Source organism: Passer montanus, unplaced genomic scaffold (assembly GCF_014805655.1).
Source record: "Passer montanus isolate IOZ18808 unplaced genomic scaffold, ASM1480565v1 scaffold29, whole genome shotgun sequence".
Classification (NCBI taxonomy): Eukaryota; Metazoa; Chordata; class Aves; order Passeriformes; family Passeridae; genus Passer; species Passer montanus.
The window spans coordinates 6,504,202-6,527,245 of record NW_024367596.1 but is presented as its reverse complement, the minus strand read 5'-3'; the positions used below and the strand labels follow the sequence as shown (position 1 = coordinate 6,527,245).

At 39.4% G+C, this 23,044-nt stretch overlaps 1 protein-coding gene across 4 annotated transcripts in view; it reads right to left on the bottom strand.

The window, feature by feature from the left end:
- Positions 1-2,809: 2,809 nt before the first annotated feature.
- The window catches only part of PIK3CA (phosphatidylinositol-4,5-bisphosphate 3-kinase catalytic subunit alpha), a 34,294-nt gene continuing 14,059 nt past the window's right edge, over positions 2,810-23,044 (bottom strand). For 3 of the 4 annotated variants that reach the window (XM_039713425.1, XM_039713423.1, XM_039713424.1), the window contains exons 2-21: positions 20,378-20,791; positions 18,651-18,860; positions 17,748-17,998; positions 16,021-16,266; positions 15,122-15,207; positions 13,551-13,656; positions 12,346-12,498; positions 12,107-12,241; positions 10,387-10,511; positions 9,944-10,025; positions 9,327-9,491; positions 8,668-8,771; positions 7,791-7,962; positions 7,360-7,466; positions 6,726-6,847; positions 6,107-6,185; positions 5,125-5,295; positions 4,779-4,896; positions 4,459-4,610; positions 2,925-3,293 (exon numbers count right to left, since the gene is read on the bottom strand). In XM_039713425.1, coding sequence (XP_039569359.1) covers positions 3,023-3,293; positions 4,459-4,610; positions 4,779-4,896; positions 5,125-5,295; positions 6,107-6,185; positions 6,726-6,847; positions 7,360-7,466; positions 7,791-7,962; positions 8,668-8,771; positions 9,327-9,491; positions 9,944-10,025; positions 10,387-10,511; positions 12,107-12,241; positions 12,346-12,498; positions 13,551-13,656; positions 15,122-15,207; positions 16,021-16,266; positions 17,748-17,998; positions 18,651-18,860; positions 20,378-20,729 — 3,207 coding nt within the window. In that variant the 5' untranslated portion in view covers positions 20,730-20,791 and the 3' untranslated portion in view covers positions 2,925-3,022. Of the gene's footprint in view, positions 3,294-4,458; positions 4,611-4,778; positions 4,897-5,124; positions 5,296-6,106; positions 6,186-6,725; positions 6,848-7,359; positions 7,467-7,790; positions 7,963-8,667; positions 8,772-9,326; positions 9,492-9,943; positions 10,026-10,386; positions 10,512-12,106; positions 12,242-12,345; positions 12,499-13,550; positions 13,657-15,121; positions 15,208-16,020; positions 16,267-17,747; positions 17,999-18,650; positions 18,861-20,377; positions 20,792-23,044 lie in introns of all 4 variants that reach the window. The other variant, XM_039713422.1, reaches the window with a different exon arrangement.

Below are 23,044 nucleotides of genomic sequence, written 5' to 3'. Positions count from 1 at the left end.
GTAATACATACAAGGGTAACTGCTCTAGAATGTACAACCAAGCTTAGCAGGAGTTAAAAAATTCATATGAACAAAAAGGAATCTGTAACAGTCAATAAAAAGAGCAATGGGAAGTCTATTGGACTACTCCAAAATATTTTATAGAACTAAGGAAATAAAACTTCATATTTCCCATACTATTCTCAGAGCTTCTGTAGTTTCCACAAAACCAGGTTTCCCCCCACAACATCAAGTATCCATGCATGCAGTGATCAGCTGCAGGATGCTGACTTTGAAAGTGTCTTGGAACACCAAAGCCTTGGCTTTACAATCCCCAAAGTCTTTCATAATGTAATTGATTGCACATTTTTAATATATTACAATTTGCTAAATGAAGCCAACCACTCATTACCTCATCAGTACAGCCTGCACAAAGTACAGTTTATTTATATGCTTATATTCTAGTCTAACACCAACTGCCAGCATATTTTATATAACACGTGGTATTGCACTTTCTGGGTGGCACCTCGGTGCGTGTTTGCAAGTGAACAAGCTGAACCCCCAAAAGCCCCAAACCTTTGGAATTCAAGTGCTGCCAATCAAGCAAGTTTAAAATGTTAGGGTGAACATCACCCACAGAACTATTATGGGCTTTTGCTAACTTTAAAAAAAAACTGTTTAGGAATTAGAAAAACAGTCCTACCTGAAGTTGTGCATAAGGGCAATCTGAAATCCTTGGTACTCTCAACAGTTTCAAAACATGGTGCCAATTTCATTGATTGCACACATTGTAATCGTGTTAAAGGACAACAACTAGATTTACAAATATATATTACACACACGCACAAAACAGACAAAGCTATAAAATGTTTGGTAACTCCACATGCTTTGAGCTAGCCAACATATCTGTCTGCTGAACTGCTAATTATTGATCATATTGAAAATCTAAATTGCTATTTCTGATGTATCTTACTGGATTCAACAACCACTTCCAAAGGAGGAAGAAAGAGGAGAAATGGTAGACCCAAATTTTGAGGGTTTAAATGAGCGTTCTTGGAATAGCCAGCATATCACTTCAGTAATGTGAAGAGTGATTCCCAAAATATTTTTAGAGACTTAGGCCAAGTTCACCTTTGGCTTTAGTGGGTATATTCCCACTACTTCACTGGTACATGTGTCCTCTTTCACTAGGGCTGAATTTGGTCCTAGGAGTATGTCTGGTCACCTTCAGTGACGTTAATGAAAACGGGAGTCTTGGACAGATAGAACTGGGTTGCAAAATTAAGAGAGTTAATATTGGACAAATCATGTAAATAAAGAATATATATTAATAATAGTTCCTATTATATAAATAGCCTTTATAAAAAAATAATCTTTCAATAATTTTAATAACTCACCTTTCTTTAGGTTCTGGAAAACATGTATGAAAAAAATCTATTCAGTTCAAGTTAGATTAAAGCAAACCTAAGATGAACACTACAGCTCTCTGTTGCACTAAACCCAATTCTGACCATTCAATTTCCGGGTTAGTCAGTTTTTGGGGATGATAGGGAGTTTCTTTGTGAAAGTGTGAATTGCACCCCTAGAAATACTGAGCAGAAGAAACACCATACTGAGTGGGCCTATTTCCTACTGCTTTCAGAAACTGTGCAGATGACGGACCCAGAAAGCAAAGGGCCACCCAAACCCCACAAATGTTAATGCCTCTGAGCACATTTAAAAGGCACTGTCCTCTCACTAATGTTTTTAGATCTTTGAGCTTCAAACTCCTTCCCTTTAAACTATGCTGCATTTAAGTATTTGCTATCACTTGAATTCTCTTTCCATTCTTCAGAGTCCAGCACAGTCTCCACCTGCTGTACCAGATCTAAGGTAAGATGTGATGGACTCTTACGTTCACACTAGCACTATTTTCTTCTTCCTTCAAATTTATCCTATCAAATGAGAAAAGGAAACATTCTTCCAAGTTTACCTTTTTGAGCTTAAGGCATAACATGAATCATCGAATCACAGAATATGCTGAGTTGGAAGGGACCCACAAGGATCACAGAGTCCAACTCCTGGCCCTGCACAGGCACACCAGGAATCTCAACCTGGGCCTGAGAGGATTTGCCAAACACTCCTTGAACTCTGTCAGGCTTGGGGCTGTGATCACTTCACTGGGCAGCCTGTTCAGTGCCCAACCACCCTCTGGGTGAAAAAACTTTTTGTAATATCCAACCTAAACCTCCCCTGACTCAACTCCATGCCATTTCCTCAAGGCCTGTCACTGGTCACCAGAGAGAAGAGATTGGTACCTGCCCCTCCACTTCCCCTCATGAGGAAGGTGCAGACCTTGATGAGGTCTGAGCTCAGTCTCTTCCTCTCCAGGCTGAACAGACCAAGTGACCTCAGCTGCTCCCCACACAGCTTCCCCTCCAGACCCCCCACCATCCTTGTGGCCCTCCTTTGGACACTCACTAATAGCTTAATAATTTTTACACTGTGGCACCCAAAACTGCCCACAGTATTCAAGATGAGGCCACCCCAGTGCAAAGCAGAGTGGGCCAATGCCCTCCCTTGCCCAGGTGGCCGTGCTGTGCCTGATGCCCCCAGGACACAGGTGGCCCTCCTGGCTGCAGGGCACTGCTGGCTCATGTTCAACTTGCCATCGACCAGGACCCCCAGGTCCCCTTCTGCAGCCTCTCATTCCCCAGCCCACACACACAACCAGGATTGCCCCATTGCAGGTGCAGAATCTGGCACTTGCCCTTGTTAAACTTCATACACTTGGTGATTGCCCATCTCTCTCGTTTGTCGAGGTCCCTGCACACATCGTACTAAAGCTTAATTTTTGAAGTTTATAATTTTAGTGCTCTCTGAAACCCTGTTTTACATTATTTTCCAACAGTTGTCTGAACAATTCATCTCTTTTCTTGCCATAAATTCTAATGTTGTTCATGGTTTGTGCAATTCCTATGCAACCAGTCTTTGCTGCTAACGGGTATTAACAGTGCAGTACCCACAAAGCTGGGTCTCAGTTCTTGTTTTCTTTGCTGTCAGTTCAGTTCAAAGCGTGTTGCTTTATTGTGTGGAAGATCCAGTCCATTTTTGTTGTCCAGCCACCATGGTGAGCATCATTCATTTGCTTCATGAAGTACTCAAGAGCCTCCTGCTCAGTTTTGTCCAATGCAAGGGTCTTTCTAATGTATGCAATATCATCAAAGGACTGCAGTTCTGGCATTCCTGAGCCAAGCATCATGGAGAAAAGATTGATGAAGAGATTGGCATGCTGCCGAATTGCTAGGTAAGCCTTATAACACATCTCTTGAAACCTGGAAGAGACCACGGGAAAAAAGCTCAGTGCATTTCTCCACCTGATGCATATTACTGCTTCAGCTCCAAAACAGTTTTACAGGTAACCAGACACCAAAAAGGCACTCTTAGTCTAGTAAGAACACCATAATGTAGCTGGAAGATGCACTCATTCTCCTACTTAGTTTATTTGTGCAAGATTAATAGCGGTCAGACTAACACAACATCCAAAGACAGGCTTTCTAGTCTTAAACCCCATCTGCAATTCACACAACTGTTCAACACGAATTTATGTGAGCTCACAGGGACATTTTTGTCACTGCTACTGACGTTTCAGATTTCAAAAGGTATTTCCTGACACACTGCTAAAATCTGTGCTTTCCTGGCTATCTTCAGAGTTGCATTTCTTCTGTAGTTTTATGAGGGCAGGAGCTGTTGCTCCTTAGGTACTCTGAAGAATGCACTGAAAACAGGGACATTTGCTATATCACACTGGATAAGAAATACCCATGTTAAGAGAAAAAATGCAAAAGAGCTTCACTGCAGTGTTCAGACAGACACTATAATTCAAAATTTGTCTTCTGTTGCCATCAACATATTGAAATTAAGATTAAAATTGTAACCTCTTAAAGACTGGATTGCTAGAAAGAGATATAAAGAATGACTACAGCAACAGATTTATTTCTTTACTGTTATTATTTTAAAGTTCTTGCTCAGCAGGTTCTGGCCATTGTCACAAACTACACAGGCCAGCTGAAGAGCTGATATCAGAGCAGCTACAGGAGAGAGAAGGATGGCTAGATGACCAGCAAGGCTCTGATGCACACAATACCCAACATTTAAGAATTCTGAGTAGCTGCAGTTCTGCCATCTCAAGAGGATTTTAAGTGTAAAGTCAAAGAAATTTCAGGTGTTTGAAAAATTACCATCTTTATTCACATGTATGCTGACCCTGCAAATCTCAAGTGAGATTTCATGGACCAAAGGTCATGTGAGAGCTAAGACTAAGACACTGACTTACAACTGGATGGCTGATCTTCAGCTGAAGAACTAGAACATTCCCACTGCAAGCCAATTAAAATACTACTGTTCAGTTAAAAGATCTAATAATTAAAGGCCACCAGTAATAAAGTGCATTTTAGGTACAAAACACTCTGGAGGTTAAATGCTTAAAAGAAAGCTCACCTTTCAAACTCCCTCGTTTTGGTACATTCTTGGGCTCCTTTACTAATCACTATTAAGAAGTCCTGTGTTAAGACAAATGGCACACGCTCTCTTTTGTAACCAAATTTTTTCTTCTTGTGATCGAGGAAGTGCCCAAAGTCAATGTGAAACAGCTTGGAAAGACAGAAAGGTATTTTCAGATTAATAATTCCTTGTTTAAATGAAGTCACAGTAAAATTGATCATTTACTTATCGTTCCAGTAGATTTATTTTTTTTCCAAAACAAACTCATACCGAAGTGAGGATGACCTTAGGGTATGATTTTAGAAAACATCTCTTACCTGTCCATCATCTTTGACCATGATGTTACTGTTGTGGCGATCACCAATGCCCAGGATAAAGGTGGCAACACAGTAGCCAGCACAAGAACGTGTAAACAGGTCAATAGCTGCATCATACCTATTCCAACAAAAAAGCAGACACTTTCCTCAGATATTCCAACAACACAGAAGTGCACATTTTTCTTTTGCCAAAGAGCAAACAAGGACAGGTAAAAAAGAAAACAAATTCATAACTAGATCGACATAATTATGGACACAATCTCCCACTTGATGAACTTTAGTTATCTTGAAGCTTCCATCAAAAAGAAGCATAGGGCCAAGAAAAAGAGGCGACAGGGAATCTCACATGTCTCCTTTGTTCTTGTCCTTGAGCCACTGGTGCAATGTATGGCTGTTGAACTGCAGTGCTCCTTTTAAGCCTCCTTTACACTGAATCTGCATGATGGTGTGAGAGCTCCTGACCACCTCGATGAGTCCCACGCAGTCACCGATGGACAAACAACCATAGGGCAACATCCTGGAAGACAAAGGTTCATTGTTTTCTTGGGGCTTTTTCCTTCCTTTATAGAGAATGGTGGCAAGAGGTGGGAGAGGATGTATTTTGGCACATTCCTCTATCTGGCTACTCTTTAAGACATGGGGAACTGTCCAAGAATGCAAACCATTCTTGGACAAAGGCTTAATTCTGCCACTCCTTACAGTACTGGAGACAAAACTGTGACCATGAGAGAAAACATAAACCAACAGGTCCTTTTAGAAATGAAGGAAATGAAAACTGGGGGTTTCTACACAGTGCACAGGCAGCTCCTTTGTTCCCACCTAAAAACACCACACAGCAAACACCAATTTGAAGGTGTAACCTGTCTAGGAACAGTTTTCCAGAAGCAGAAGAGTTTATCCTGAATGCCCTGCACTGCTGCACCCACAGACTGGGCAATATCTACTGTGTGGACTGAAGATACCAAGTACAAAGAGTCGTTGCTCAGCAGGGCTGAGGGTTTGGCACCTGGTTCAAAGCCAAACCTACAGACAGAATCACTTGGCCACAGTGTGGCTACTGCGCCTTGGCTCTTGTATCCATTCCTTGTACACAGCTCACTCAGACCCACTTGAATTAGAATCAAGTATTTTTCAAATATGATCTTATGTTTATAAAATCCAGTAGTTTAGTTAACCACAAAAAAAAAATATTGCTCTAACGTGCACAAAAATCTCTATTTATAGCACTTCATTTATTACTCTTGGGAAAACAGAAGCAATCTCTGGGAACAAACCAATGCCAAAACCATTAAGATCAGCATTACTTGGGAATGACCTCTACTGCTTACCGAAGATCAAGACCCTGATTTTGCCAGATGTTTTCCATAATTCGAATTATCTGAAGTGTCAGCATGTCTTGACGCAAGTCTGAAATAGTCAAATACATTAAATTTGCAAATTTTGTAACACCAGAATCTTTGGTTAGATCTTACTTTCCTTTTCCCCCCAAAACTATGCCTAAATACATCTAAAGGTAATAAGGTTTGCACAGTTTTGTGCAGATTTTGTTTCCTCAGTAGAGAAAAGCAGGTTTTAAATTATAAAAAATGAATATAAACTTGTGGTGATAATTTTAAAAACATAAAACCTAAAACCAGGACAATGGAATTACAGTTTACATCTGTAATATCTTGAAGACATTTACAATTAAAAAGAACAAATATTAAACCGAAATATTAAATAGTATTGTGTTCCACCTTGATAAACTGAGCACCTTAGAACATACAAAATTTGTACTTGACTGAGATAAATACTTATCTGTGTTTAATTTTTCTGGAAAAGAAAATAGCTTTCTTCAGCTGATTTTTTTTTAATATATGTACTTTATAAGCTTATAAAAAACACAAAGTAAAATGTTAGGAAAATAAACAGATATGTAGCTTTTGAATTACACTTATCTTTCCTTACCATCTCCATTTTTAAATATTATCTCATTGTTCTGAAATAACAATTCAGACATAATATCTGGGTTTTCCCAGTTCAACCACAGCGGCCTTTTTGCAGATGACATTATCCTGCACTCCTCAAGCCTAAAAGAGATAAGATTTCTATGAAATAGGCGTAATTTGATTCTTATACCATATTTCTCTAATACTGCTAAGTTCTCCTTGTTTTGGTCAAACTCTGAACCAGCACCAAATTAAAGATGCAAAGACAATTGACAATGCACCATTTTCACTTTCAGACTCAAACTTAAATTAGTAAGTGCTACATTAACCATTTGCTAAGACCAACACAAGAGTTGTGTTGTAAGGGAATATTGTAAATATTCCTTTGGCAATATGAGCTCCTGACAACTGGAAAAGGACTGAAGTTCCTGGCACCTCAAAGGTCCAACTGAAGGTCATGTTGTTCCCTGGTTTGTTAAACCATTATTGAAATGACTCTACTCTTTATGGATTACTCTGCTACAAATTCTATTCAGTGCACTTTGAAAATGCTGACATTTACTATGTTAACAGTCAACCTCAACACTGTCATTATTACCATTACTAAACATTTACTGAAGCATCTAAACAAACTTCAAAACTGGATACAATACCGAAGGTTTCCCAGTTGATGGGCAGGATTAAGAGGAGAGATAAAACCTTGCAAGGCATCCATGAAATCTGGCCGTCTCATTTGTTCAACAAGAAACTTCATCTGTACCTGATCAATAAGCACATTCAGGTCTTGAGAACACTATTTACATGTAAATGAAGCTATCAGACTTTAGCTTTGGTTTTCAAGCATGGTTTTGCACAGCTCTAATGTAAGTAAAGCTCAGCTACATATTACACAAATTGAAACCTTTAACTTTAGTTCTGTTGCCTTGAGAGCTAGACAATGGCATTGCACAGAAAATACTGCAGCTCCCCTGGAAACACAGCATTACTGAAATTAGCATTAACACTTTCCCAGCTGATCAAATAGAACAGTTCTAAGTAATTCCTGTGACAGCAGCAGTTTTGAGATAAGGACAGCTTTTGATACCTTCTGGGTCTCATCCTTTTTTTCCTGCTTGAGAATATCTGTGAGGTTAATCAGCTTCTCCATGGCCTCCACCTGCCTGCTCAGGTGCTTCAGGTACATTCCACACGCTCGACAGTAGGACTCCAGAAGTAAACCAAACCTCTGACTGACAGTTTTGTTGTGCATTTCCGACCTGCAGAGGAAGGGAGAACAGTTACAGCTTAGAGACAAGACCACTTAGAGGTGCCAGAAATGAAGCTGCACTTCTGACATCTTCATAGAGTTCTAAAATACATCCCCTCAAACAATCCCCTCCCTGATCCTTGATGACACCGAGGCAAGTAGAAAACAGAGTACAGCAAAGATGCCTTGCTTCTATTTCTGGTCTGATTTCACCAGCTTAGAACAGAACTTTTGGGTGACCTCTAGCTACAACCCAATATATTGCACATTGAGCTATCAAGCTCTATAAGAAGCCTTTAATAAGGAAGTAAAAATAATTTTTTTACTAGTCTTTTTCAAAGTTTTATCTTGTTGAATTGGGTGGCTTTCTTTAGGCCTCATATATTTATAAAGTTTTCTGGAAAAATTGATGGGGCATCAGGCAGCTAACAATATGGGAGGCTTTCAGCAGTCTCAAACTACCTTGTTTCCAGAATAAACATCATTAGATAAAAAGAAGTACAAATCCAAGTACTGTTAAGTAGCTTTTGAAACTGCAAGGCATGATTTCTGTCACCAAACTACATATTCAAATGCTTAACCAATATAACCCAATCTTTATTAAAGTGCTAATATTTTTCTAAGAAAGGACATTTAGTTTGCCAAACCTTTAGAACAACTAATTGTTTAGAACTAATAGGAAGCCCACCACCCCTTAACATGATAATAAACTTACTTTAAATGCCAAAAGAAGAAGTGTCCTATCCTTTGATTGGTCAGTGCCTTTTTGAGTAAAAACCTCACAAGCTGATTATCTAAATACTGCTCATATTTCAGAACCTATTTAAAAATAAAGAGAAAAAATTAAAAAATCAGATGCAGCCATTACTTGTATGAACAATATACAGATTAAAGGCAGTTAAATAAAAAGCCATCTATGTTTTACTTTTTTTTCCCTAGAATGACTGATCTTGGTATTAATATTTGCATGTGTTAGGCTTTGAACAATATATGCCAACTGTTCACTGGCTGCCTCTATTTCAGGAACTTACCATCTGATGCTTGCTTTACTGTTACCAAATATTTTAGCCTCAACTTGCTCAAAATTTTGAGAAGATGCTTCTGCTTATCCTTTCCCATATGTCAGGACAGCTGAAATAGCTGCTTGTTCCAGTTGGTGGAACAGTTTTGCATCTCTGCAGCATGCTGGCATTTAGTACCAACAAGCAAAACCACAGCACTGCAGAAAAATTAACATCTCCTCTCCTCCTAAATAATCTGCAAAGCAAACATGATGACCTCCTTTTCACAACAACTTAACTTTTGCTGTGTTTTAAATCTCTGTGATCATTGGACATACACAAGACAACAAACATGCCAAAAAAGGCTCAGTACCTGTACCAGCTGGATTAGGTACTGAGACAGTTTGTCATCAGTCAGGGACTTCTCCAGACAGCGAACTGCAAAAGCTCGCACCATGGGGTCGGGGTAGTTGCAGTCCAGCAGCTCCATGGCCTGCTCTGGCTTGATTGAGGGCCAGTCCTTTACCAAGCAGTACATCTGTGGGCAAGAAGAACGAGCATGTTACACCTCTGCACTGGCCAGGAAGAAGCTGTAACACAAAGCCATCAGAAGGCATTGTCAGACAAACTGCATCTGTGTAGAAGCTGTTTAATTGCTGGTCCTCTCAATCAACAGTCTGGTATTAGTTGACTTTGTTTTTCTATCCACTCTAAAAAGAATGAAAACAAAACCTCACATTTAACTGTAACTGACAAGTTGGCAACATCAGAGGGATTTGAATAATGCCAGCAAGAGGAAATCTTAAGACCAGACTGAGCTAAAGAACAAGAACTACGGACCACAGACACCTGTCAATCATAGTGGCAACTCCAACTATTCATTCAATAGATCATGCACACATAATATGCTTTTAACTTCCAGAAGTTTTCTTCAAAATAGCATTTTAAAGCTGCTTCAAAATCTAACACTTCTTCAGTGCTTTATATTACCTGGGCCACTTCATCTCTAGAATTCCACTTGACAGACAAAAGTAATTTGGGTAGAATTTCTGGAGTATTCACGCAGTAGTGTCTGCAAAAGAGGAAAAAGAAAAGTTGCATGTACTAAACAACACTTTTGCTTTCATAACCATCATGTCCCCACAGCCTTGCACCTTTTTCTTCCTTTTCCAGCAAGGTACTCTCAGGATCCATCCATGCAGGTAAAATTGCAGTAATAAGGAAAATGGGAACTCATTCAACAACTACCTTTTCTCCACAGGATTATAACCAAACCACACAATGCAAAATGCTTTACAAGCCTTGTCTAAAACACAAACTCCTCAGCACAGAAGAAAAGGGAGCAAAACCCATGACAAATTTGGAATGAATGGGGTGAAGTTTGATTATGCCAAGGTGTTTTTTTCTTTGGTTTGGTTTTTGATTTGCAATACCTGTGTCTCCAGAGGAAGTCCTTCTCTTGCTCAGTGATTTCAGACAAAGGGTCTCTGGTGCAAATGGCTCGCAGTTGCTCCTTGTCACTCTCTGTTAATTCACTATCCCGAGCTAATCTGTTGCTCTGCAGAGACAGTGGCACTTTAGCCTCCACACAATTCCTTCTACTGCCAAACCACATACATGAAATACAGTATTTGAACAGCAAATACAGTATTTGAACAGCACAGCAGCCACTACAGCCTGTGTCATGCAATACTATCTTGCTGTATTCATCTGTTATAACTGAGAGCTTAAAATTTAGGAAGAAGATGAAAGACTAGGCTTTGATCTCCACAACTGCTTTTAGTCACTGCTGGCACAAGAAGAGGCACATTTCAACTAAATCAGCTGTGTGGAGAAATAGCAGCAGTTGACATCTGATGAATGACACAGTGCAGCACAAAGTGAGACTGGTCATTTCTAACTTCAGCTTGAGATTGCTGAGGGTTGCTGAAAGGAGTAAAAAGGATTTGGAACTAAAAAAGCAGAACATGGGGGATGAAAACAGGTAAGTAAATAAGGGGTAGAATGCTGTAGAAATGCCTGAGAACAGGAAGATGGAAAATAGTAAATCACAATTAGTGTAAGACATTCCCCAAAGAGCACAGAAAACAGAACTGCTACCAGCAGAAATTAACTATGTTGTCAGTGAAGTGAGTTTATCCTCCTCACCCTTTTTTCTTTGTGCCAGATGGAACAAAACAATGAGCTAGAGTACAGAAGCCCCGGTAAGAGGCTGGGGATTGTTATTTACCAGGAAGACAACTGTCCTCAAGCATTTATTAAGACCCTGCTCAGTCACAGCACAAACAGCAGAAATGCTGCTCATGATGGACATCCTGCTGAGTATCAAGAGAAATTCAATGCCCACAGCCTGTTGTTCAGGATTCATGGGGCAGTTCTGCTACAAACAGCCCCAGAATTCCCACTCTGGAAGCTCCTGCCACCTCCGTGCTCTCTGGCACAGCCAAACTCCCACCACAGAGCTCCTCGGGCAAACCCAAGGCTCTGAACCAGCCTCCAGAAGAAAATGTGAAACACACCAACCAATTTCATAGCCTTGGCTTTACTGCTTTTCTGTTCTTACTTCTTTTCATCATCCAAAAAATTGCTTTGAAGAAAGCTCCAAACCTCACCAAAAAGCCAATTTTTATGCACAAGTTCTGTTTGTGGAAAAAGTGAGATAAAAGACTACACCCATGTGTATGTCCATCAATTCCCTTAAAATTCCCTTTGCTTGTGGTCATAACTACCCCATAAAACAGACAGGAAACAGTTCTAAGCCCCTTTGGGTTACACAGGAAAGCCTAACTATAAACATGAAACTGCAACAAAGAAAAACAGTATAATTGAAGGAGAATTGCAACTTTTAAAAAGTTAAACTAAGTAGTTTAACACCTGAATAAGTACACAAATATCTCAAAACCACAATAAAACAGTTTCTTTTTGGAGTGTTTTGGTTGGTCAGTGAAGCATTAGGTCACTTTACTGGTAACATCAAAAAGAAGAATATATTGCCCATTTTAACAAACACACAACAAAAATTTCATTTCTTGATTTTACAATAAATGAGGATGCAAAAAAAGATGTTTTGTCACTGATACACTGAGTAAAAGAAAGTAGTAAATAATCCTTTCATATTTCAATAGCTAATCCTGGAGGGGGAGTTTGCCTTACCTGCCCTGCATAGCTGTAGTTGAATCCCAGTTCCCGTGAAATTGTCCAATTTGCATGTTCTTCAATCACTGTCATATCTGGAAACTTTACAGGGTTGCTAAACCAATCAAATTCCAGCTCTAAGCATGGAGTTTCCTAGGTCAAGGGAATTCAAATTACTTTCTCTGCTGAATGACAGCAACCAGAATAAAGCATATTTTGAAAATGCACTCTTAAGGGGGAAGCTGGCATGCAAATACCTTATTTGGATTTGATCCAGTAACACCAATAGGATTCAACAAATCCTCCAGCCCATGAGGTACTGCCCAAAGATTCAAAGCCATTTTCCCAGATACCAGAGTGTCTGTGTAATCGAACATGTTTATATTTCCCCAAGCCAATGGACAGTGCTCCTTAAAGAGATTAAAATATGATTTTTTTTCAGAGTCATTTATGGATTACTGCAGAGCGAGTCAGGAGAAATAACATTTTCACCCCAGATCAAGTTGTTACATTCCCAGATTAGCAGAAAGCAAGTTGTGGAAGCTTTACCACGTTTTTCTAGGAATGGCTGTCATAGCAGTCCTTTAACAAACTGATACTAAAAGAATTGTAAACACATGCACATATCTTCCTCACACCAGACTAAGTCAGGATGATGAAAAAAGTTTTTTTGACAAAGAGATTTTTTTACCAAGTCCTGTAGTGACAGAACAAGGGGCAGCAGTTTCAAACTTGAGGCCAATATTTTTAGATTGGACAAAAGAAATATGGTTATCTATGATAAGGGTAGCCAGACACTGGCACAGGTTGCCCAGAGAAGCTGTGGCTTCCCCATTCCTGGAAGTGTTCAAGGCTAGATTGGATGGGGCTTGGAGAACCCTGGGCTAGTGGAAAGGGGGTAGAACTGGATGATCTTTAAGGATCCCTTCTAACCCAAATTTCTCTGTAGGGTTCACAGACCTGCTCATAGACAAACACCCTCAAACCCACAATGTAATGATGCTGCTGGTTAAAAATTAAATGTTGCATGTAGATTCTTAAAAATCACAATTTGAGGTCTTGAATTAAATGCTAAAGGAGTACAAAATTTCTTTACTTGAAAATTCAACTCCCAAGGTAGAAATATTGTCCTTAAAAATAGATAGGTTAGTAACATGGGTTTTGAAAATTAATTTAAAAAGCACTTCCACCTCAAACTAACACTGATCTTTGTGTCTGGCAATGCAGTACAGGTATGACTTACAGTGCTGAACTGATAAGCTTTCTTCTGTGTTGTTTAATTTCCAAACACACACACAAAAAAACCCCCCAAAACAAAATAAAAGAAACACCCCTGTTTTAATCAGATTCAAATCAAACATTGCACTAAGACTCATTGCCAGGAGAGCATTTACCAGCTATCCTCCCAAACCTGAGAGAAGCAGCTTTGGCTCACAAAGCCACAAAGCCATGAGTGTTTTACCTCCTTGGCACCCTTGCGGCCCTTAACGGAGCAGATGGAGAGGCAGAGCCGGGCGGCGCGGGGGAGATCAGGGATGTACATGTCATACAGCAGCCACTCGTTCCACCTGCACAATTAAACCAGGTTAAAGGAGCCACCATTCACCCCACCAAAAGGCATTTGTTACACTCCTAAACTGTGTGTTTGCATACAGAGCACACTTTCTTACTGAAAAAGGGTCCCCACATCTGCATTTGACACATTCACTGCTTTTGGGAATGGAAACTTCACCAGTAGCCTTCTAGCCCCAACACTGTTTAAAAAGCCACGTTAGGTTCAATTGCTGCAACCAAAAGATAATGGATTTGCATATATGCTACACTGATGTAAGGTTTAGCTTGTGAAAGAGTTTTCCCTTCAGGGGAAAAAGTCAACAGGGAAAAAGAGCTTTCAAAACCAAGCTAAACTTCAACTGTTGGAACATAAAAAGATATCTGCAAGATGGGGATAGAACATGGAAATCCAAAGCAATATTCCCAAGTCAAGTATTTTTCTATTTACTATAGTAGTAATAGCACAGATTGGTTCTACAGGAATAGTTTGATTTTGTTTTCATGGACTTCTCTAAGCAGAATTTATCTCTCAGTTGGTAGAACTGTGCTTTTGAAGAGGAACTTCTGATCCAGTTTCTCCCCCTAAGCAGATTTCATACAGAATTCTCTCAGTTGAAAGAGAAAGCAGCTTCCAAGGACAGCATTAATTTTTCAATGTATGTGTAGCTACTGAAAGCAATTTTACAAAGAAATAACTGTGAAAGTTCTTCTCTAAGAACAAAGAAATTGGCAGATAAACTTTAATTCACTTTTCTTATGTGCTCGTTTCATATAATACAGATCTGTGTGACCATATCCATGATTTTAATGCGTAACCTTCACCACCTTTCCAAGATTTTATCTCTAAAATAGTTGAAATTATCAGCTCAAGTACAGCAGTATTTGGGGCAACTCAGAAGGAGAGCCTATTTTTCACCAACTATGTATATTATTAGTCCTTTAATTATAAAACCTAATCATATTCACAGAAAATGTACAGATAAAAATAAGAGTTTCAAAAATTATTATTAAAGACATGAAGTCAGAAAATGCAAGCAAAGAATTACTTCTGCACATATACTTTGCATCTAATCTTAGCAGGTGCTGAAATTTCACACCTCTTCATTAGTTACAGTTATGAGAACAGGTGGCTAAAAGATGTCACTAATGTTTATATATGCTCATATAAAACTTCTCTTTGCACTTTTAAGTCAGGTGATTAATTTTTTCCAGGTAATACTGAGGGTTTGTCAAACTGAAAATACATTCTATACTATTATGTGCAAGACAAAATGCTTGTGTCTGAATTAAATTAATGCTATTTTATATATATATATATGTAGGGTTATGTAATATATTTTTATAAAACTTCAGGTAGAGGATTCCCAGCAAGGAGCTCTACCTGAGTAATGCCTAAGTCAAGCCTTTACTCCTTCAGTGCTATCATTTATGATGCCCTGAAAGTCAGGTTCTCTGCAGTCACTCAAGTATTCATCTTACCTGGGATTAGAACAAGGTACCCTCTGAGTATTCACATTGTCACACAAAGGTTCCCCTCCGTGGTAGATACCTGTCCTAACATAGATCTGAAAACAACATCCATATTAGCCTTTGAAATGTTACTGTAAACAAATGTTTTCATTGCAGTCAACACATACCATGATTACAACACATCATCCTTTCGTTTTCAGTAACAAAACAAAAACAAAACCAAAAGTGAAAACCAAACAGCTCCACCACTCCCCAAATTAATTCATGCTCTGTTGGGTGTACAGCACAGTTTATAAGCACATCCTTCTAGAAAAAGTGTTTTGGTCTTTCTCCTCACTAATCACAACAGTAGTTCTTAAAAAATACAGTAACAAACTTGAAATGAACACTAAAAAAGCCACCCCTGGAATTCACTCTCCATTCTTCTTGGGCCAAGGAGTTGTGAAAGGAATTCCAAGAAAAGAGAGCCAGGGCTGTAGATGTCTTCAATGGAACTGAACACTACACCTGCTTTTTGCCCCCTATTACCCCGTACCTTTCTCTCCATAAACAAAGACAGCATGCCCTCATCATAAGCACTCTCAGTTACTGTAATACATTCTTAAACATAATTACTTAGAAGACAGAGAACATTTCTTTTTCTATCCCTTACATTCTCTGCTGGAGCACTATGCAAACTGAGTGCTGCTCCTACCAGGCAGGATATTTAGCTAACTACCACAACTCACACTTTTTAAGCAGTATAGAAAAGTTTCCAGGTGCTAAAACATGGCTGTGCTCTTTAGAATTAAATTTAAGAAAAGAGTGGTATAATTTTGTAACGTGTTAAATAACAATTTTCCAATGCCAAAACAAAACACTCAGGAGGGAAACCACGCACTGCTGCAAAGCCAGGAGCTATGCCATACCTTATCTATGTCTCTAATGTTCACATTTACATAGGTAGCACAGAGGATCCTTATTCTGAGAGCACTGTTGATAGTCCAGAGGGATTTGGTGGTGGCCTCCCCGTTCATGTAGGGCGTGGCGGTGGAGATGCGCCGGGAGTAGGACGGCATGGTGAAGGTGTCCAGGGGCAGCTGTGTGTACAGGCTCTCCTTGGCCATCAGCATCAGGTTGGGCATGCGCCCCAGCATGATGCAGCTCCTGATGTACTGCAAGGAAACAACCACAGTGCTGTGTCTTTTCAAAGCCTACACTCCTGGAAACGGGAGCCTACAAAGATACTTGGGGAGACAGGAAAGTGAAAGAGGTTATTGTGTCCTGCATGCACACCCTGCACAGTGACAGCAGGTTGTTGGGTAGGGTCACACAGCCACACCTCATGGCTCTGAGATGTCAACATCTACAACAATGGAAGGCTGAACTGGAGGGAGAGATGGGAGCTGAAAAAAATGCCAGCCAGGTTTCTTGTAGAGCTTCTCAGCCCCAGCACAGAGCAGATGGATTTGTGCTGCTTCTGGAAGCAGCTGAGCTGTTCTGGAGCAGCAGGGACTGCACCAGCCTGCAGCAAAGGTGACTGACAGTGCCAGTCCCAGGCAGGGAGCACAGGGGAAGCAGCAGACACGCTCATTTTTGGCTCAGGTGTGCTCATTACCTTATGCTCAGCACTGATCCTGACACACTTCACCTGTCCATTCAGGTCTGAGTGCTGAGAGCATTTAGTCTGGCAAGACTACCACAACACACAGTGTGTTAGGACAGGTCCAGCCTGGAGTTAATGAGCAGGCTCTGCTGGGGCACAGCAAAGGCAGACCAGATGCTTCTGAAGAAACCACGCTAGATCAAATAGGTCTGCTGTTTGATCTTCAGATGACTCTGCAAAATTATTCATGTATGCCTGCACTTGTTCCCCAGCTCCCAGAGTACAGAGATGCTTTTCCCATTATTCAGGATACCCCACCCCTCCTTCTCTCCTCCACTGCTCTGAAGATCAGATTGTCAACCCTTTTAGCCGAAGGAATGGGAGCAGTTTATTACAATACATTCCTCCAAGAGGAAGCAGCAGCCTGTCAGGAAACCCACAGGGTAACGTGTGCTCCAGAGAGCTGCTCAGATCTTCTTCTGTCCCATGTTCTTTCACACTCCCAGCACCAACAAACCCAGGCAGTGAAGGACAGACAGACAGATAGAAGGAAGACTCAGCAATGATTTCTGTAGTGCTGGAAGTCTACATTTTTTATCTTATTAAAGTAATGAAAAAGCTGTAACAGAAAAAGTTTTCTCTTTTACCACCCCTTTAGGACAGGATTTAAAGCAGTAATGGTTGTTTCATAATTTACAATCTGATCAAATTTCCTGTTTTACTACATCAGCACCATTCAAATATAGCTCATCTCTGGATTAAAAATCCAGGATATTTCTGAAAGTACCTACCATTGATTTAGCACTAGCATTAAAGGGAATCATTCAAAGAAGAAAAATTACATGAGTGATACAAATTCTAGTTCAAATTACCTTTTCTCCTCCTTCTCCCTTCTGAAGCACATGGATTAGCCAATTTGGGCACACACTGCCACCTCCTACGTTTTGGATCAATATAATGAAAAAGCCAGACCTAATACCCGATCATTTTTCTCCCCACAAATTTGGATTACTTTGGTGTAGTTCAAAAGAAATCCTTTATGTTACTCACCTTATACTGGCTCAGTGGACATTTTTCTAGCAAGTATTCATCACAGCCACAGACTTTTAAAATATATTTGCCCTGGTACTCCAAGACACAAAGTTTCAATTGTTCAGATGACAGCAACATACTTCGAGTTTTCTTCCTAATTGCTTCAGCAATAACTTGCTCAGGCACACAGTCATGATTGATTTTTAAGGTGTATTTCTGCTTATCGTTGTTTGGTGAGACTATTACCCAAATCACCACTATAATTTGCCCTGGAATAAATGCAAAATAATGTCAGGCCTATAATTTTCAATGCAGTTTCTAAAGAAAAAGCACAAACCCTAAATAACCCCCAAACCAAACAACTCCCATGCCTCCCAAACACAAAGATTTGCTTTTAGTATTAAAGAAGATGTAAACAAGATTCATTGCCCAAACTGAGAGAGGGTTTATAATTTCTGCAAGGAACTAGATGTATTAAGTTTATTTTTGACTCTAGTAGAAATTAAAACTTTTAGCCCTGAGGTTAGGAATATTTTTATTAACTGAAAACTACTGACTATTTGGCCTTCAAGAAAATAGCAGCACCTCTTTCATATCTGAGGACTGCAAAGTAACTCAGTGATTCAGCATCATTTATTTCAAGATATCTGAACGCCATAGAAAACTGCAAAGAAAACAAGCTGTTCCCACACACTAAAAAAAGTCACCTATATTTACTGAGTTATATTTCAAGATTCAGTTAGAATAGCACAATTTTTAATACCCTTTTGAATGTAGAGTCCATCAAGAAAATTATTATAAATAAGGTGTAAGATATTGCTGAAGTGTATTATATACAGCACATAAAACAGTGATCTGAGTCAACAGCTGAACTCTTTGATTTGAAACATATTACGTTTCTGCTGTAAATATTGCCCTTACCTTTGTCTAGCTTGTTGTAGATGTGTTTGGGGAGTTCAGCTGAGGACTCCACATTTGGAGGATAGACATAGAGTGCTCTGCTGTGTGGGGCATTGGCATCTCGCAGATCCACGGCTTCTTTACACACGTTCAGAATGTTTCTTCTGAAGTCTTGTACTTCTGGATCCTTGACCATGTCAAACTCACAGACAGGCATGCCAATAGCAAAACCTACAGCATTGGAGCAGCATGAGGATATCATTGGAATTGACAAGTACAACTAAAAATTTCTTCAATCAGTCACAAAAAAAGCCAACATAAAGTAAAACTCAGCCTAAAATATGTGCCAGCTTCTACATGCATACTGATTTATATAAGTAAATTGTTTTATATCATTCAAGAACTGCACAGTTCTAAAGTTAAGTGCACTCAGCAGACACTGAAAAGGTTAGAGAACAGGTGTACATTCCCTGAAGATCCTGGAAGCCTGAAATCGCTGCTCTCACAGCCAACATTCCTCCTGGAGGAAAAGGACCAGGACTTAACTTCATTTGAAGTCAGCACAGAGTTCCCTAAGGGGACCAGAGGAGCTGTGAAATTTGATTTTTTCTCCAATCCTGGCAGGATTATTGGTAGCTATTAGGACCATAATCAACTTTGCTTACAATGGAATAACAGCTATTAATTTTTTTTTAATGACCTCCATTATTTAAGAACTTCAATGAGCACTCCAAGAGACACTGAACTTAAGCTCTTTGACACAGATCCATATAATAACAGTGCATTTCTTTCAGGTCCTTCAGATGTAACTCCATTTACTTTCATGGGATTACTTGGATAAATCATCATTTATGCATGAGTTCAAATGGAAACTTTCAATTGTTGTGTTGCATGGTTACCTAACCACTGCTCTCCCCAAGTCCTGAACATGTTGAGCTTTACAAAACAGAAGTAATTTACTTATTATGCATTCGTCACAATTAAATAATTTAACAATTAGCAGTACCTCAGAACAAGTATTTCCAGTTGACAAGTCTCTGCCACTGCAGTACACATTTGTTAGCAATGAAACAGGAATGGGTATGTTTGTACTGTCTTAATTTAATTCTTAACCAAGATGTTGGAACAAATGCCAGATTCCCTGTGCTTCCACAATGGAGCATGGAAAATCATAAGCTACTGCAGAGATTCAAAACATCAATTTTTCTTGCCTCCACATCTCCATTCTCAGGTGTTTTTTCCCTCCACTCCCTATGCTCTTTTGTCAGAAGAGGGAAGAAGAAAGGTGAAAAAACCTAATTTCTGAAATTCAACTTTCTAAGCAAGCTAGAGCAGAATTAAAATCAGTGTCCGCAAATGTGGGTTAAGATTTGTAGTGAAATCTAGAATTTACAATTCTGTAAACTCCAAAATAAATTATAAGTGACTTCCCAAATAAAAGGACAGGCATTGCTCTGTAATAATATAAAATCCTGCTAAAAACCTATGAGTAAAAAGATACCCTCCAATCCACAGGCAAATACAAATATGCTTTACAAAGCCAAGGTGAATGAAACAGATCAGAAAACAGAAGTTTAACTCATTGATTATAAATACTGACTTTACTATGATCAACATCTTTGGACATTTGATGCAACAACTGCCAATTATGAAACATGACAGATACAGGTGACAAACACGACCCATTTCACTTATATTTTGAAGAGGATAATCAGTTAAACAATGTTTTAAAGAGAAGATAATCTCACCTATTTCTCTATTGAGAATCTTTTCTTCTCTGTTACCTACTGGTTCAATAACTTTCAGGAAAGGCTGAAACAGTCGCAGGTCACAAAGTCTCCGTGTTTCATCGAAAAACTCTTCTCTCTCTGCTTCTTGTGTAACACTTACAAAAATGTAAGAAGATTCATCTTGAAGGAGCTGATAGAGAGGGTACTTCCTTGCTTCTTTGAAGAGTTCATGTTTAATAGTCAGTAAGGTGGCCTCACGGAGGCATTCTAGAGTCACTATCATTCCGTTTGGGAGGAGACACTCCACCAGGATCCTGGGGGGCATCAAGTGGATGCCCCATAGCTCACCAGATGATGGCCGTGGAGGCATTCTGAAGTCTTGGGGTAACTCTGTACTTCAAGCTCTTCAAGAAGTGATTTGTCCGTGTAAACCTGAGTGAAAATCAGAAATTTAAAGGTCAAAATTTAAAATACAAACATCACTGAGAATTTCAGATAAAATGGTTCAAATGCCACTTATAATTGCAGATGAATATTTAGGGCTGTATTTTACATTCACAAGAAAGACTCGATAAAAACAAGCCTAAGAACTTGTATTTGAATCTAAATATTTACTCAGATGAAACAGTTAATAGAATCACACTAGTCTGGAAAAATGCCAATATACATATAGTTCTAAGAACAGAGGATTTTTAAAATCTGAACTTTTAATTAATTAATAGAACATTTCAATAGCAGAGGGATGAAAATACCTAATACTCAAATTATTATAGAAATTTTTAACCAAATCTCAAGCCAAGTTCTCTACAGTTTTAATCTGGAAAGTGAAGCATTTATTATAATTTGGATGATACAAACCATCAGCTTTTTAAGCTAAATCAAGGCTTCCACATTTAAAAATGGATTTTTCTCATCTTAAACATCTAAATATTCCAAGAACACTTACATTATAGTTATAAATATTTACTAAAAGCCCTAAACTTGATTTCAAGAATCCATGTACAGACAAGACTTGGCCATAGCTGTTTCAGATCAGTATAAGCTACTTACACCAACAACAAACCCTTTCTTCCATTAATGAGATAGAAGAATTGAGCCCCACTAACACTTTGTAGTTGGGCTTGTTTTATTTAGTGCCAATGCCCTGTTCCAGTTCCCTTTGGCACCTGCATGAATGTCCCTGCCAAGCCAAAGGAAAGGAGGGGAACACGTGTGACCCTCTATCTGTGCTGCTCTGGCCATCTCAGAGCAGAGGAAATGAGTATGAGAAAGAGAAAATGAGAATGGGACACAGTTTGAGAAACCCAGAGTCTGGACAGAGCAGAGATGTTTTATAGCCCAGTGGGTGAGGGGAGACACCAAAAAGAGAGCAGAACTACCCAGGAGGCACACAGTGATGCTTCATCAATAAACACTCCTAATCCCTACCTATTTTTAATTTCCTTAACCAGAGGCAATATTTGTGCATTTGCAAAAGAAACCCAGTTTGTTCAGAATGTTTTCACATACAAACTGCTGGCATCCTGTGACAAGAAGGAAGAACATGTTACAAAATATTTGGTCTTCTTTACTGGAATCTTGATACTTTCACACAGTATCCTAGATTGTTCCATAATGAAATAAAGTTGCTTATCTGTGCATTCATTGATCTTCATTTTGGAGAAATCCATCACAGAATTTTAATGGTTGGAAGGGACCTCAAAGAGCATCTCATTCCAACTCCTGTGCCATAGGCAGGGACATTTCCACCATCCTGGGCTGCTCCAAGCCCTGTCCAACCTGGCCTTGGACACTTCAGGGATGGGGCAGCCACAGCTTCTCTGGGCACCCTGTGCCAGAGCCTGACCTTCCTCACAGTCAAGACTAACATCTACCTAGCCTAAATTGACCCTCATTCATTTGTACCCATTACTCCTTCTCTTATCACCACAGTCACAAACCATCTCAGGACTGCCCCTGTGTCTGTTTTCTTCACAACAGAAAGGAAGGGAAACCCACAAGCCAACAGCTTCACATGTCTTCTGTTGGATCAACTTCCTGAAAGCTCTCACTGTGGAAAAGCAATGGTTGCAATGCTTTCCCTTTGCTCAGCAAATTTTAAAAACATGTATTCATATAAAAATATATTTCTGCATGTATTAATTAAATTATGTACATATAAAAATAACGTGTAACATTTTACATATAAGTAAAGAAAAACTGATCCTCCCTGTTGCATTACCATTTTTTCTCTAAAAGATTTTCTTCCCAGTACATACAATACCCGCTCTTGCCACGCTTCAGGTTCTTACAAAGAAACATCAGAATAAAAATTATGTTTTCCCAAATCCACTGCTTCCTAAGCAATTCTGAGTAGCAATTGGGTTGTCTTTTTTAATCCCTCCTTTGTAGTTGCAGTTTGGGCTTTTAAAAATATCCACAAAAGTACTGAAGTGCCACTGCAGATTTAGAAAAATGCTTTTCCACTACCACCTCATGCATATTTAGAAACGCTTTGCAACTGACTTGTTTTTAAGAAAGCCCTTAAAGAAGCTGTTTTATTTCCCCATCATTGTGATAGCCTCAGCCAGCGGATGCTGAAATGGAAAGCTCCCAGCACACACAGTGTATTTACAGAGACAAAATTGGGAAGCTTACCAATTCCCAAACATTGCCAGTGAACCCAAATAACACCATTCAGAGTAA